General features: G+C 43.9%; 1 protein-coding gene across 2 annotated transcripts in view; it reads left to right on the top strand.

The window, feature by feature from the left end:
- NUP93 (nucleoporin 93) overlaps window positions 1-16,835 on the top strand; it is a 1,186,812-nt gene extending 1,169,977 nt beyond the window's left edge. For both annotated transcript variants that reach the window (XM_069640327.1, XM_069640334.1), the window contains one exon: window positions 16,604-16,835. In XM_069640327.1, the coding sequence (XP_069496428.1) occupies window positions 16,604-16,714 (111 nt within the window). In that variant the 3' untranslated portion in view covers window positions 16,715-16,835. The remainder of the gene's footprint in view (window positions 1-16,603) is intronic.
- The last annotated feature ends 259 nt before the right edge of the window (window positions 16,836-17,094 follow it).

Consider the following 17,094-nt stretch of genomic DNA (forward strand, 5'->3'; position numbering starts at 1 on the left):
AAGTGCGGAACTGAAATAAAAACAAAAGACAAATGCCGGAGGCATCATGAGCCTCATTATATATTGTCACCATCATGCAGTGGCCGCATATTAGACCACTACACTCAGACGTATGCAAATCTGTCTGTTCCTAGCACTTTCAGTCTTAACATTTACTCGCCTATACTGACTGACTATAGCATAATACAGAGCTTAGTATGGGGAAAAAAGCTTGTCTTTTATGAGCATTTTTTGTAGAATGCTCAGTCATGTGACCGCAAAACATGAGATCTTTCTCATACCATCAGCCCAATATGCAGTGACCGACTATTTGATCACTACATACAGATTTATCTGTCAGATGTTGTTTACTTTTATATTTTTAGTGGTATCACCCACATAATGTAGCCTAATACTAATTAGAGCACCAATAAAAGTTTTTTGCTAATATCAGCAATTTTTACCGGGTCTCGGAGTCATATGACCACACATTGACGCTTCACGCTTCCGGGCACGCATTAGGCTCTTTCCTCTCCCGGTACGCTTTGCACTGTTCACGTGTACCGAGATGTAGGAAAAACCAGACGCTGAAGCACCGACTGCAGAATATTTCAGGTAAGATGCATCCAGTACGAGTTTAGAACTCGTCATTAGAACGGAAATTTCCTTCTGTGTTTTCTACGGAATAGGTTGGGAAGTGGAACTGTTCACCACCCCAAATCTTAACATTAAAGTCTTTCCGTTTCCCCTTTTTTACCTTCGTATTCCCCAGACCACCCTAACATTGGATGTTACATTGGCACCTAAGATTGATGCCCTCTCTTGACGCAACGTTGCACACCAACCTTTTCAATTAACAATATGAGAAAGCAACAGGTAAACACAACGGCATATTGCGAGTATCACAATGGTTCATTTTCTTTGAGCATAATGGGCTCTCATAATGTTCTGCATAAAATGTGTTACAGGCACACCGGACCATTTATTGCTATCTGTCCAACTATTAGAAGTTTACAACAAGACACGGACGATTGCACAAACAGTTTGGTAAAATACTTTCCATGTACTAGATGTACAGACTTTCATTGATTGATCTACTCAATAACTACTTAGTCAAAATGCACATGTTGCACATAAGGGACATTTTCTTGCACCATATAGTGGTGGATTTTCGAACGGGCGCAGAAGGCCTACGGCAGGGGGTTTTACGCAGGGTTCCGAGTATTGCTGCACATTAAGTCACAATGTATGCTTGCAACATTAGTAAGACACCCAATGGTAATAGGTAGGTATCTTGGCACATCAAAAACAGGCACAGGCCATTTGGAGGATCACTTTTACATCTGAAGTTGAATGAAGGTGACCATATATAATGAGGCTCATGATGCATCTGGCATTTGTCTTTTGTTTTTATTTCTGTTGCACGCTTGGGCATTGAACACGTGGACATGTGATGCCATGTTCTTGGTGACATGAACTGGAATTTTGTGCGTTATGGTAATGTATTGATCCAAAACTGGTTTCACTAATGTGTTTGATGTTATTTTTCTGTTATCTATGCCCTTGACCTCTCATGCATGGTGGCCACATTCAATGCAACTTTGGGGTCCTTTATGAATGTTGTTTTGCATAATGTTTGTGGCTTGTATCATTTGTTGATTGTAAAATACAGAGTCTTGCCTTGAGAAAGACCGTTGAAGGTCGAAACACGTGTCAGCATTCCTAACCGAAGGATTCAAATACAATCTTCTTCAACAACTACCTATGTTTCAGCTCGATGATTGACTTACATTAGTGTTGTAATATATTTGGTGTTTGTTCTAAAAACGTTTTGAGCCTTTTTAAGAAAGGCAGACAGTAGCCCCACTGCACCAGCAGACGACCCGAGTTATAGGGAGTTATCTCCCGCCATTGGGCCAAGTGCTTGGCTATTAAAAATGCTGTTTGCTGGCCTAGAGGCCCCCCTGCCCTTTACGGAGCACGCGCAGCGCCTCTGCCCCTGCTTGATTTGCAGGAGCTGAGTCCTCTTGCAATAGGGGAGGTAGCATCGAGAATCTCTACCCCTTGATGAAAAACTAAAGGCAGGCTTGGCCAGCTGTTGCACAGCTAGGCCTAGCAACTTTGCGGCTAGCTTGGACTCTTTGAATTTCTCCCGGGAGTCATTGACCATTGGGGCCGAAAAGATTCTCTCCATCAAAAGAAATGTCAAGGAGTTTATTTTGGACATTGGGTGAGAATCCCGAAGTATGCAGGTAAGTCTGCCTTCTGAGCACTGTGGCCGAGCCCATTGATCTGCCGACAAAGTCCCATCTGTAAAGACTGCCATGCCACCTTCTTGCCGTTGTCCACCAACCGCTGAAAACCTTCTTGCATCTCCCCTTAGGGTATATACTGGGCAAGCTGCCCAATGGTCAGCCACAAACCGAAGGAATATTTGGTGAATCTGCAGGAGACCTTGCCTGCCTTCAAGGCCATGCTGTCTGAGGAAAAGATTTTCTTCACCAAGGCATCAACATTTTTACCTTCTCTATCTGTTGAGAGATTGGATGCTGAGGTGTGTTAGGCAGAAACCTGTGCAGTTCCCTTAGGGACCACTGCAAAAAGTTTAGGACTACAGGAGTTAGCAGTAAACCCAATTGGTAGCACTCTGCACCACCCAGATTTACCTGGTAGCTGTGACTGAGCAGTCAGACTTCTCTCAAGAAGAGTTAGGCAGTATACAGAGCATACACAATAGGGCAGGTAAACACAGTAGAACAAGCAAACGCTGACCAGAGCTTTGGTGTAAAAGATATATAATTATTTATTTAAAAACACATCTATGAAAACACACTGGCACTAATATCAAGCAAGTTCAAAAACACAGTCACTAAAGTATATACACTCCCTTAAAAGAATATTAGACAAGTCTTAAGTAAAGCACCACTTATTTTCAGACAGCGGTGAGTGCTTAACACAGATGGCACTCTAATAATTCGGTTTAAAAGGGAGAGAAAGGCAGAGCATAAATTGAAACAGATCCCAACACTTTCAAAAGAACACAGCAAGAGAGGAAGGAAGAATCAAACCGTGAAGTTAGAGTTCAGAAAGCCGTATCCACTTTAAGAGGATCAGAACGAAATGTGTCCAAGGTCACACAATTGAAAAGTGCACAAAAGTCTCGCAAAGGTTCAGAAAGAAGTTGGACCAAAAGAAAGGGACCAGTTAGATGGTCAAGAGGCCAGCCCAGTCTAGAAGGTTAAGGAGTTACTGTCACCTTGTAGCAATCTATAGAAAGGCAGGCCAGGCGGACACAGTACCTTGAAATGGTGACACTCCAGCGGGGGCAGTTGTTCCTGGCAGCGGTTGCGAGTCGGTGCTTCGTCCGGCAGAAGAGAAGATCTCGTCGGGGAGGAAAGCAGGTCGTCGTTGTGCTGCCAGGGAAGAAACCCGCCGCGGAGTTTCTCGATTCAAAGGAGCGGTCCTTTCTTTCGCGGTTCAGTGGTAAGTGGCTATCCGGTTGCCAGAGTGCTTGGCACGGGCAATTCGACCACTAGACGTCCTGGTAGGCGAAAAGGAAAGCGAACTAGTTGTTCCCACCGCTCAAGGGGAAGAGACTCTCCGGCAAGATCATCTCCTCTGTCGTCGGGAAGTGGTGAGACGGTTCAGCAGGGCTCCACCGGTAGTGTTGTCGTTGCAGGTCGGCTCAGCTTCTCCCTCTTCGGATTCTCAGGTCCTGTGGCGACTTCTCAAGTTCCAGTCCCAAAAGCCCTGCTTTTATGCAAGAAACCCCCATTCATTCAGCCTAGCTGTCAATCAAGCATGCTACGTGGTGAGCCGGCCGGCTCACCACTTGGGCCAATCACACAAGTGCGACTTGAGTTGCCACGGCAACTCAGTCCAGGGTGCCTAAACCCCCTCCCTCACCCCCTGTGGTACCCAGACAGAGTGGCACCACTTTTGGAGGCTTCTGTGGAGAAGCCCGCCAAAAAGTGGAACAAAGGGCTCGACTTGGGTTGGAGTCACAGAAGAGAACACAAACGCCATTTTAGAATCGAGTTCTGGCGAAAAATAACAACCAGTGAATTAATATTAAATAAATAACCCGGCGGTATGTTCGAGGCTATAGGAATTAAATAATGAAAGTTGGTAGCCTCGAACAATGGGAAAATCCCATAGAGATATATTCGCGGTCGAATATAAAAAGTAGTATCCACTGCCACCAGCCAAAACTCGATCAGGACGGAGACGTGCCCCCTCGAATAACAGACCCCAATCGAATTGCCCCGACCAGTACGTCCACAATATGATGGTTTGTACTGGTTTCTGTTCATAATTTGGGACTAGTAAAGCCAATGGTGACTTTACATGCCCTGGGAGACAGTAGTTAGTCCCAGGGTATGGAGTCTATGGTGGGGTGTCACTATGACACCCCTGTGTCACTGCACTGAGGGTGCTGTGTAACACACATAGTAAAAACACATGAGACCCTATGGAGTAAAAGACCCCATAGCCCATAAAACACATTAACAGTCAAATGAACCCCTCAAATCATGTCCAAGAGTGTGAGGAAAAGAGTCTCACTCTTGGCAGGAGAAAAAAACAAACTCCAGAAATCCAGCAAAGCTGCTGGGGGACTCACTAGGTTAGAAAATTCTGCCTAAACAGAGAATTCTCCCTAATAAGGTGGCTGGCCTGGTAGACACTGTGGCCGCCTGCACCACTAACCCCTCAGGTGTTGGGTGGGAAGAGAGATATGGAGGGTCTCCCCTTGCCGGCCTGTATTTTTTGGAAAGGTCCGGGTTGACCGGGAGTGCGGTATAAGGACGGCAGGAGCTGCGTTGAAGGGCATAGCCCTCTCTGCAGAAGGCCCCTCATAAAGGATGTCAGTCAAGTCATATCCTGACACTGGCATTCCACCATCCTGTCAACTAAATCCCTGTATTTGGCATTGATGTGGCCATAAGGGTGGGTCTGCTGCATTTCTAAGTCTAGTGGCGTGTCGAGCCCACTGGCGTTGTGCAGATGTTCAGTGAGTGCTACGCGGTCTGCCTGGTTGACAAAAAAGTCAGTTCCTCCAGCCCCTGAATTTGAAGTGTCGAATCCACCCTGGTCGTCATCGGTGGTGTAAATATCTGCCATAGAGCTGAAAAAAGTTGGTTCTGGTTTTTGGCATTAGACTGCTGGATGGCGGTCAACAGTTTGGCATTCACAATTGGTTTTGCTCTGGGGCGAGGGCTACCAGGGATTGCTGCATTGAGGGCTCGTCTGTAGTCACAGCTGTCTTTTTAAGCATGTCCACCATCTAGGTTTTAAATTCCTCCCATTCAGCCCTGGACGTCGGCCCCGTCAACGACTTACCACATTCACTAGAAGAATCAGACTTGCGCCACAGTTGGTGGTGGTGTTTTTTCTTGTGGTAGGAGTAAGAGGATGAATGGCTTCGGAAATTAGATCTCATTAGTTTTTCTCCGATGCCTCTCTTCTTTTTCTGGAGTAGGCCCCTCGGTTTTCGCCTCTGAAGACTGAACGGTTGACTGCGGCAGGGATTTGGAGGGCAGTCGGCCTACCGCAAGCATTGCCGCCCATTCCCTGAGGGACCTGGAGATCATTTTGGCTCACGACATACAGCTCTTGGTGTCATGACTGGTGCAGAGGCACCACACGCAAATGTGGTGTGGATTGGTCAGACATTTTCGAGCTGCCGTCCCTGCAACGTGTGAATCCATAGACTCGGGACGCGGACATGGTCGAGCTTGCGTCAAACAAAAAAACAAGACCTCAAGTGAAATAAGTTATTGATTCAGTGTTCCTCTCGAGCAGAGTTCTGAGCGTGCAAAAAAGGGACTACGGTACAGGGGCGCAGTAACACAGTATTTGTATGATGACCAACGTCAATTCCAGAGACGACGACAGAGCATGAAGTCAAGGTGGTTCGAGGTGCACTACGCCCCCCTGCCAAAATGTTTTCCAGGCAGCTGATGCTGGAATGGATAGCTATCTGATGAGGAAAGGCGATCCATTGAATTGATTTGTGTGGTTTATTTGAAGGACGCTTCCATTCATATCCCTTTTTCAGCCTCTCACCACCAATTCCTGAGGTTTTCTCTGAGCACCTTTCACTTTAAATACAGATTATTCCCTTTCAGGCTCAATGCAGCGATGACTTGCTGGTGCAGGTCTCTTCTCTGTGTCCTGAGACTCTCTTCTGAGCATCTTGGAGTTTTTCTCCATGCACTTGTCTGTGAACAAGGTGGTTTCCTTGATCATTTGTCAAAGGCTGAGCTACATTGGCTTCAAATGGGACACTCATCTGGATACCGTGTCCACCACCCCGGAGAGAGTCCAAGATGTCAAGGCTGCAACACTGATTTTTCTGCCCAGAGAATCCATCAATGTTCATTGTTTAATAAGGCCTGTGCTTCTGGTCACTTGTTTGGCTGTCACCTCTCCCAAAGGTGCCAATGTTCTTTTTGGGCCTCTTCGCACGGTAAAGAAAATGGTCCCCAACTGTAGCATCAATGGTCCTTCAGGAATGTTTCTGAAAACATGATGGTTATTACCAGGAAACGCCCCACTCCTCATGGACACCTTCATGTCAAAATGTATGACATCTATGACGAGTAGGGCGACTAGGTCCCCTTTGGACTAGAACCTCTGGGTTCTATGGAGGTGACAGATTGCCCAGAGGAATTCTATGGGGAAGGTGAGGATGTGCTGGGACTAGCAGAGTTCCTGCAGATCGCCAGTGGCCTTGACGCCTCCCCTTAGATGGACATTTTGCCAGCTCCCACCCCAGGAAAACCTCAAGCTGCTTTCCAACACTTCATGGCAAAGGATGCTGGTACTCTGGGGCTGCCTGCTCCATCCAGGTCAAAGGTTGAGGACGAACTTTGATATTCTGGATGATGCCCCCAAGAAAGAGACACTTGTGCCCTTCAATGTGGCAGTGGAGGCACCTGTACTGGAGGTGTGGGAGAAGCCTGCCCCTGTTCCAGCAGTGGACCGGGTGCTGGCAAGGAAACACTGTTCTGCCCCTTCTGACACAGCGTTTCTCTCCTCCCAAGCGTCACCTGAGAGCTTGGTGGTTGAGGCCACAACTGCTAACCTGAAGACTTCTACCTACCTCCAGACAGAGAGAGCAAGCAGTTTGACGCAATGGTTAAGAAGGTTTTTGCATCAGGTAGTCTTGCACTGCCAGCGGCTAACGCCTTTGCGCCATTGCAAAGTTCTCCTTTGGACATCAATGGCCAAAGCGGCTGAGTACGTCCCGGAAGGAGAGATGAGGGACATTTTCCTGTCCTTGGCTCTGATGGGAAGGAAGCGGCACCCCAGACTCCCTTAAACTCTTAACCAAGTTGGTGAAATGACACAATGAAAAATTGACCACAGCCTTTTCAGAATTTGTGCTATTGGTTCCTTGCAATGACCTCTGTATCTGCAATTTGTGCCACGCTAAACGCACCGTGGGAGGTTGTTGCAGAGTGGATTTACCTCCCTAGCCTCACGGTGGTCGGGGTGGACCCCTTGGGGAGAAGGGATGAATTCCCTCAATTTGTCATAATACACAAGCAGCACAGGAAGTTCCTGGAAACTATTGTTACCAATTCTAGGTCCTGCCAATCGGCCTTTCTTCGCACCCAGGGTCTTCACTGAGCTGTTGGCAGTGGTAGCAGCTCGCCTCAGAAGAGAGGGCACCAATGGGTTTCCCTATATGGACGACTGGCGCATCTGAGCCTGCATCCCGGACTAGGCACCGGTACACTTGTAGCGGACCTGCCATCAGTTTCACAGCTTGATTTTCTCTCGAACTTCAGCAAGTCTGAAGTATCACTTGGGTCGGGTATTCCCGCCCGAGGTTAGACCACCAAACATCTCCAGGATGGTTCATGCCTTCCAATCCCAGGAAAAGACACCTACCTCTGAGTTTCTGCCCTTGCTGGGAGTCATGGCCGCCTTCTTACTGGTAGTGCCAAAGGTTGCTTCTAAGTTGCCATTGGTGTCAGTTCAGGGGTGAACATTGATGTTCTTCAGGTCTCGGGAAGCAGAGCAGAGAACTGGAGTGGTGGTCCCAGAGAGACTAGTTACTGGGAGCTTTGTTGGATGCTTTGACAGTCCAGTGGGACTTTGATTTGCTGTATGTGTTCCTGACGATCCCTGTCATTCTGCTGGCTCTCAGGAGATTACACCATTTCTGGTCCCCGATGATCATGATTGCTCTGAATTGGGCCTGGAGATAGTGGTTCATGGAAGTGCTACACATAGTCATCTGCCTGCCTTCTGGCGCTTGCCGCAGAGGCCGGACCTACTTTTTCATTGGGAGGGGGTTCTGCATCAAAGCCCGAACCTTATTGCCTGGCTGCTGAAAGATTGAGGTATGAAAGTGGGATTTGACATAGGGTGTCTTGGACGTACTCCTCTCTGCTAGAAGACCTGTCACCAAATCCATTTTTTCTTGAAGTTGGAGTAGGTTTTTGGTGTTGCCAAGGGAAGGATCTGGAACCTTTTTTACTTGCTCCACATCCTCTGTACTGGATATTCTGCTTTCTTTGGTGGACGGGCCTGCAGATTGGCACTGTGAAGGGGTATCTTGCTGCCATTTCTGTTTCATGGAGATTCCCTGAGACAGGCTTTATTTTCTCGATCCCCACAGTAATGCAGTTCTTGAGCAGTCTTGCTAATATGTCTCCCCCCCACCCCCCGACGGAAATGGGCTCTTATTTTCATCTCTCTCAAAAAATCCATCTTCTTTTTTTTCCTCCGCCTCACCCTTCCAAGGCAGAAGAATGTTTCCATCGGCTGGACCCGGTGCGGGTCCTCGGCTTCTACGTCTCTCGGTTGAGAAAGACCAGGAAACATGACCAGCTTTTTGTGGGTTATGTTGGTGCTTGCGCTGGCTAAACAGACCCTGTCAAAGTGGATCATCCCCTGCGTCACGAAATGCTATGATCTGGCTGGCAAGGATGTCCGTGAGGGTGTACGGGCACGTTCCAGCAGAGGGATGGCTGCCAATTCTGCTCTGCAACGTGAATTCCCTGGTCTGGATATTTGCCAGGTGGATATGTTGGCTTCTTTGCACTTGTTTGATAAACGTTAATGCTTAGATTTTCAGTCTGGTCAGGACTCTCGTTTTGGCAGGACTGTCCTTCAGCGTATTCTGGTTTAGGTCGTGTCCTTGCTATCCTTTCTCCTCCAGGTCTACATAATGCTTTGGGAGCCTATTAAAGATGAGGAATCTGTTGGAGGAAAGAATCCATTAGAAGAACAAATTGCTTGCCTCCTGATAATGGTCTTTCTAGTGGATGGTACCTCCCACTCAATCCCTACGGGCTTCTCTTGGCCAATAGCTAGTTCCTTGGTTCTACTGTGTCTCAGTGGCAGAGTGCTAGGGAAAAGAGTGAAACTAAGGTCAGGGACACAGCAACTTTGTATCCACTGTCCCGACGTCCTGTCCGGCGTAGGTGGAGGGTGCTGCTCTGAGTCCCCTGGTAACAGAAACATTTCTGAAGAGTGGCTGCGCTTGGATATCAAAGATGAGGAATTTGTGGGAGAAACCTCCATCAGAAAGAACATTCCTGGGGGGGTGGCTTGGCGCCAACAGAGATTGCCGCCTAACTCCGGCACTCTGCTCTGGTGGACAAACATTACGTTTATTCCTCTTTCTCACTGTGTATGTTACGTTCCTCTTTGGCTCACTTCTGCTGCTGAATGCCCTAGGGGCTCGTAGCACCTTAGTGCAGCGTAGTTGTCTGCTGCATTTCTTTGTTTGCAGCCTTCAGTGGGCCAGGCCTGCAGCCTGTGTCGTCCTGTGAGGAGTGCTGCTGACGTTTCCTATCAGCTGCCCGGCCTCTGTCACAAGGGAGACTCTCCTGGCGCTGGAGACTGGTATGCCTCATAACGGGTGTCTCTCTTCAAAAATGACTGTTTACATCGTTTTTGCCTTACTTTTAACCACATATTAAGGTTTTGCTGGGACCATCCTGTCCAAATCTTCCTTTTTGAAAGGGTTGGCCTGCTATAAGTTAGTCTCCTACACCTAAAGGAGACACGACAGATCCGGTCATGCAGACCATTTTATTGGAGATAAGGGCTCTTAAGCCTTTTATGGAAGATATCAATGCTAAACTGCAGCAGCTGGGACAATAAATGGTCTATTTTTGAATCCCGGATGAATGAGATGGAAAGGCGAGTTAGTGACGCAGAAGACGTCACTAATCGGGTTATTAATCTGGAAACTACAATTACTTCTCTGCAAAAGCAGGCTGAGAATCTTGAAAATAGAAATAGGAGGAACGATCTACGTATTGTTGGCCTTCCGGAAGGAATAGAAAAGGATAACCCTACTGCTTTCTTTTATGCGTTTATACCTCAAATTCTCGACTTGCCGGCATCTGTGCAGCTTAATATTCAAAGGGCACATCGAGTGGGTCCCACTAATCCAGCTCAAAGTTTTACCAGTCCACCCAGAACCCTCATAGTAGCCCTTCTGGATTACACCCACATCACTCTCATTATGGAGAAAGTCAAACAAATCAAACAACTGTAATGGGAAGGAAACAAAATATTATTTCGTAAGATGTCTCCAAAGCAACTGCGGCAAGAAGAAAATAACTCCTCTCCTTTAGACCACCTCTCAGGCAGTTAAACGCTAGATGTGGGATTATCCATCCAGCCATTCTTAAAGTTACCCTCAATGGGCATACCTATACCTCCCGAAATCCAGTGGATTTAAGACATTATTTCCAGTCATATTGCTTTTATAAGAACACATCAAATCCCCCCACTTGAATGATTTTGTAACTTTGCTTGGGCTACATTTTGAATTCTGACTTACCTCCACCAGAGTGGGATTTGGTGAGCCTCTCTTCTCCTGGCCCTCCTTCCCCTATTGCATCATACCCTTAAAATAGATTGGTGTGGCTGGTTCCTGTTAGCCACAGTTCTACCTATAGTTTTTGGTTATGTTTATTACCAACCTCTATGTTCTCACTGTTCGTCCCATCCTCTCCCTTATGTTTCGCTCCTTTCATGTTTCCATCCATTATGCAGGTTATACTTACATATTTTACGTTGACATGCTCTATTGCTTCATCTAATTTGTGTTATATGATTTGCTGCATTTGTAACTACTTCTTTTTTGCATGCTCTCTATAGTATATGTTCACATCCTCTGCACTTATGCCACTTAACATCATCACTTGGAACGTTAAAGGGTTACATAATCCTATCAAGAGACAAAAAGAGTTCTCATCTTAATAGAAAGAATCCCTGAATTGCCTGTATTCAGGAGTCCAATCTCTCAAATAAAGAAGCAACCAAACTTAAGCGTCACTGGGTGGGTCAGGTCTTCTCAAGTGCTGCAAATGGAGAAAAAAAAATGGTGTCATTACACTTATCAATAAGACCTTCAAATGCAAAATATTATCCAACGAATCTGATGATTTTGGAAGATGGGTACTTCTCAAGATCTTAGTGGAATCTAAAGAATATACTATCTTTAATATTTATGGCCCAACTTCTGCAGACTCTTCCTTTTGACAGCAATTTAGGAATCACGTGCTTCAATGCAACCTGCACAATGATTGCCTGCAGAGATTGTAACCAGGTTATGGAACCCTTCCTTGATAGGAAATCCAGTGTGCAGTACATATCACCACCTCTCGCACACAATTTACCAATTTTGTCTCAGAATTAGGCCTTCGGGACGCATGGCGTATTACTCGCCCTACTGACTCCGAATTCACCTTCTACTCCATGCCTCATAATTCCTTTTCGCGACTTGATTATATTTTCATTCCCAATTTCATGGTTAATCTCTGATCAATGCCCCGGTCTACATCCAACTTTCATCCCCACTGAACTCTTGTAATTCTAACAGATGGAGATTCAATACTAATCTGTTGAGCAATTCATCTTTTGCACCTTTTATTGCATAGGAGTATTACTTTTTTTGCAGAGAACAAAAATCAGGATACATCCATTACCAATAATTGAGACTGTTATAAAGCTGTTCTCAGAGGTCATATCATATCCTTTGTTGTAACAAAAAGAAAAAAATTAAAACTGGAATCGGACTCCATACTCAGGCAGCTTGAACCCCTGGAAACACAATTTGCCCATACTATCTCTACTCTTAAAGACATTCTGAAGCTAAGATTCCAATATAATAAAATCATTGCGCAATATTAGTGTGCCAACCTGCTGAAATATAAGGCTCAGATCTATCAATTCTCGAATAAAACTAGTAAATCTTTGGCATCATACCTTAAACGTAAGAAAGAAAAAACTAAGATTGTAGTTGTTAGGATCATTTAGGGAACAGGACATTCTCAGGAGTTTATCCAAGCTTTCTCTACATTTTACGCTAATCTGTATACCTCTGAGGCTCCCCCAAACAATACTGTCATTAATGATTTTTTACATAATATCCCCCACGACTCTTACCCCCAAGCAGACCTTTAATCGTGTAATGTTCCAATAACCCCTTCCGAAATACAGCTAGATATTAAGAATCTTAAAAAAGGTAAAGCCCCAGGCCCTATTGACTTTTTTGCCCACTTTTCCAATCTATTAGTTCCCAAATTTAGAGAACTCTGCTCCCATTTCATTTCAGAAAATATGGCTCAGGGCTCTTTTCTAGAGGCCATGCTCATCGTATTCCCTAAACCCAATTAAGATCCTGAACTTCCCCAAAACTATCATCCTATTTCTCTTATTAATACCGATTGTAAGAGCTTAGCCAACAGACTTTGCCCCTTGTTACCCAATCTACTCAAGCAAGACCAGGCTGGATATGTGAAAGGCAGGGTGTCCTCCTACAACATTAGACTTTTCCGAGATATCATAGATTTAATAATTTGAATGATCCCCACACTGCCGTTGCTGTTGATGCAGAAAAAGCATTAGACAGAGTTGATTGGGATTATATGTTTGAAGCTCTTAAGTGGCATGGTTTTGGCACCCCTTTTCTTTCAGTGATTAGCGTCCCCTATTCTAAACCTAAATCTGCAATCTTTGTGAATGGACAAATGTCTTCTTTGTTCCCCCTTATCTAGAGGGACACGTCAGGGATGCCCTCTCTCCGATTCTTTTCATCTTAGCACTAGAACCCCTATAGAAGCAATAAGACAAAATGATAGCATTCTAGGAATTCAATGCAGACACCTACATATTAAAACTGAAGCATATGCTGATGACGTACTTTTTTTTTTTTTAAAACCAGATCAAAGTGCCCAACATCTACTAGATAATTTTTCAAGGTTTTCCAAAGCATCGACTACAAACTAAATACAGACAAGTCCGAGGTTCTCCCCCTCAGTGTACATTGCACATCACACTCTTACCTTAGGCATGAAATGGTGTCCCAAAAGGTTAAAATATTTAGGTGTTCACATTTCAGCATCCAGTAATAATATTCGCAAACAAACCTCGGAAATCCTGTTAGCTAGCGTTGAAGAACTAGTATCCTCATGGTCTCATCTCTACCTTTCATAGTGGGGCCTTCTGGAATCTATTAAAATGATGAATTCCCCCTTTATTCTATTTCTTGTTTACATGTTACCAGTCCCCCTTTCTTCCTTTTTTAAATCCATTGATAGCTGCCTAACCAAATTCCTATCTGGGAAAAAGAAACACAGAATTTTGCTCAGTAAATTAAAAAAATCCCGTACTAAAGGTGGTGTTGGCTTCCCTGACTTAAAACACGATCGAACACTTTTGTTATCAAACAAACGCAGCTCTTGCTTACTCATGAAGGGTCAACCTTAGCACCTAATTGGGTACTTTTGGAAGGAGCTATGGTTTCCCCGATTTCCCTTGCAGATCTTTACCTTATTAAAGGTAAGAACAAATTTACTAAATATTCCTGTATCCGCCAATCTGCACATTATCTCAGATCATATTTGTTCCCTTCTGCAGCTAAACAGTCCTTGTTCACCTCTCCTTTCATTTGGTTCAATCCCCCCAATTAAAATTAAAGGTAAATCTATCTGTTGGAAACCATGGCTCTCCAGAGGCATCACATTTTTCAGGGTATCCCATTACCTTTAATGAATTTGCTACCAAGTTCCACATGCCTATCTCTTTCCTGAAACTGTATCTAGATATTATCGCTACATTTGTGGAAAACTATGAAACTTTAAAAGGGAAGTTCACTCAAAAATGTTATTGTCCCAAAAGATGAAAATCATCAAAAATATATATAAAACATATTTTTAAAGAAAGTTCCTATGTACATTTTGAGCAAATGAGACTCAAAGTATTTACATGGGGGAATCCATTTTGTGATTTGAAGCAGCCTCATCTGTTCATGTTAAGCTCTGCTCTGGTGGCAATAATCAAGCAGCAAAGGCCCCTACTGGAAGGTTTTGCTTACTGCAGCCAGAGAGCAGAGCTTAACATGTAGAGGAGGCTGCCTTCACTTTCATTTTACGAGTTCTGTGCTCCCCAAGCCCAGGGAAGTACAGAAAACATAAAACGAAAGGCAGAGCAATTATAAATACTTCACCGACGAGAAAAGAAAGCAAAAAAAAAAAAGTGCAGCAAATTGCCCTGGTTTTCTTTGTAAAAGGAAAACCAGGGCTCCTCCGGGCCGGAGGAGCCCAGGAAACTTAAAAAGAAAAACAAGGAAATCATAAATACAACCGCGTTGTATTTATGATTGCGGTGGCTTTAGCTTTGAGTCTCCCGGCTCGCCTGGGAGACTCAAAGCTAAAGCCACCGCAATCATAAATACAACGCGGTTGTATCTATAATGTCTGTGTTTTTTCTTCCCGGGCTCCCCCGAAACGGGGGAGCACGGGAAACTTAAAAAGAAAACCACAGACGCTATAGATACAACGTTGTATTTCTAAATGCCAGTACTTTTGCTTTTAGTCTCTCGGGCTCCCCCTATTTGGGGGAGCCCGGGAGACTCAGCGAAAGCCACTGCGATCATAATTCCAACAATGCTGGCCCCCACAATGGAAATGCATCCCCAAGATCACCAACTCTGCCAGCCTAATCCAAACCCTCTGCTTTTTTCATCATAGAGCTTTACCCCTCTGTCTCTTTTCAAATGTGGCTTAACACCTCATGATAATTGTTGGAGTTGCTTACATTCCCAGGGCTCTTTCAAACATATGTTTGTAGAGTATCAGCATGTCAAACCGTTTTGGAACTCTGTGTGGAACACTATCAAATGTATTTTCAACTTTCACCACGATTTTTGTTTTGATTTCCTTATCTTCTGTAGCTCTCTTTTACATAATACTTCCGTTAACAAATATGCATGATATTTGTTTGATCTGTGTTAAATGGTTGCAGTCCAAACTATTACTGCTAACTGGAAACATTTATATTTATTTTAATTTATGGTGGAATTATATTTGTAACATCGACAGATTAGAAAGTTGCAATGCCTCCTCTCCTGACGTACTTTGTAAACATCAGCTGAAATGGCAGCCCTTTCTAGATTTCCTTTCCAATGCTGACCCTCATTAATATCCTATGAGCATTACTATTTCTTTTTATGAATGCTCCTACACTTCCCCTACTCCCCCCCCTCTTGTGTAGGTCCTGTCCCGTCTGTCTTGTCGTATCCGTTTTATTGTTCCCCCACCTTATTTTAAAGATCTTATCTTTTTCATATAGTATATGTGTATACTTGACCTATATGTGTATTGGATATCTGTTGTTTTTTATGCTTCTTCCTTGCTTATGACATATGTCATGAATATCTCTGGTATATATTACATGCCAAGTATACCCAATTCTTCTAATAAAATCTTTAAACAAAAAAAAGAAAGAACAATCCTGAGAGCTAAGTAATGTGTTCTTTCGGATGGGTATCTAGGTATCTCTATTGGCATTGTGGCTTGTATTAAGATTTGCTAACAGAATTACTATGCACTTTTAGCATTCTGCAAGCAGTAAGTTTCTCACTGCGCCCATTACATAGCAATAACCTCTTCCTTCAAATTGCAAAGCCTTTCACAAATTGCACATGTTACTCTTTGGACCCTGATTTCAGACTATATAGTTATTTAGGCTACCTTGTTATCAATATCCACAAACAGAAAAGGGTAACTTTTGGTGCTCCACCCCTTGTAGGCCGTTAACTGTATTTAACCAAGCACAGGCATCTAATGTAATGTGAAATTGAGAAGAAAGCCAATCTGAAGCTTCAATTTTGTTCTAAAGATGTTTCTAATTACAGAGAAAAAAACAGGTCTAAAAGTGATCGGCAGGTCGGGCCCTAATGAAAAATTATATTATCAGCATGTGACCCCACAAAATATGCTTACAAAGGATAACCGTTGTTACAGTTGACCATCGTTTCTTTTTCTTTGAGGACAATTGCTATAGCGTGCATGTACTTCTAAACACCTATCAAGCTGATTATTTCTATGAGCTGTTCCTGCGTAGGTAATGCCTGCTGCTGGAACAAAAGATGTATGACAGTATTGTTTATTACTAATAAATACACACGTCTCATTACTTTTGTACTTAAACTAATTCTCTGCAGGTACAGGGTAGATAAATTAAGCTGTTGCATTATTCGCCACTATGTTCCGGAATAGCACGGGTCTCCTGCATCAAAATTGTTTCCAACATGTATTTGTCACTCACACTTGTTCATTAACTGTAACTCTTCTTTTTCTTTCAGCAACTACGAAGTCAAGCACGTGCCTTAATTACTTTTGCTGGAATGATACCTTACCGAATGTCAGGCGACACCAATGCCAGACTGGTTCAGATGGAGGTCCTTATGAACTAATAGTGAAGCTTCTGGTTATAACTTTTATTCTTATATCCTCTTAATTACTTTGAAAGAACTTGCAGAGGATTGTTTTGTAACATATTTTTTTGATAACTGAAATAAATTCTTTTGCTTTGTTTGTTTTTGGCCATTTTGTGTTGATTTTTCTTATCTTGTTTTCTTATCTTATTTTCTAGTTGTAGTTAAAACTTAACCAACGTTTAATGGAATATGACAACATCTGAAAATGTGTTTGTCACAAATTATGCTTCACTTTGGGCTATTGAGGGCAATGAAGCGAGTTCGCCATTGATTGCTGCATTTCTCAGCATAATCTGTAGTTCATGTTATTCATTTGTTTGTTGCATGGTTTATGCCACATTCTACACCACATTAAC

The sequence above is a fragment of the Ambystoma mexicanum genome, chromosome 1q (genome assembly GCF_040938575.1).
Source record: "Ambystoma mexicanum isolate Mex_15411 chromosome 1q, UKY_AmexF1_1, whole genome shotgun sequence".
In the NCBI taxonomy this organism is placed as follows: domain Eukaryota; kingdom Metazoa; phylum Chordata; class Amphibia; order Caudata; family Ambystomatidae; genus Ambystoma; species Ambystoma mexicanum.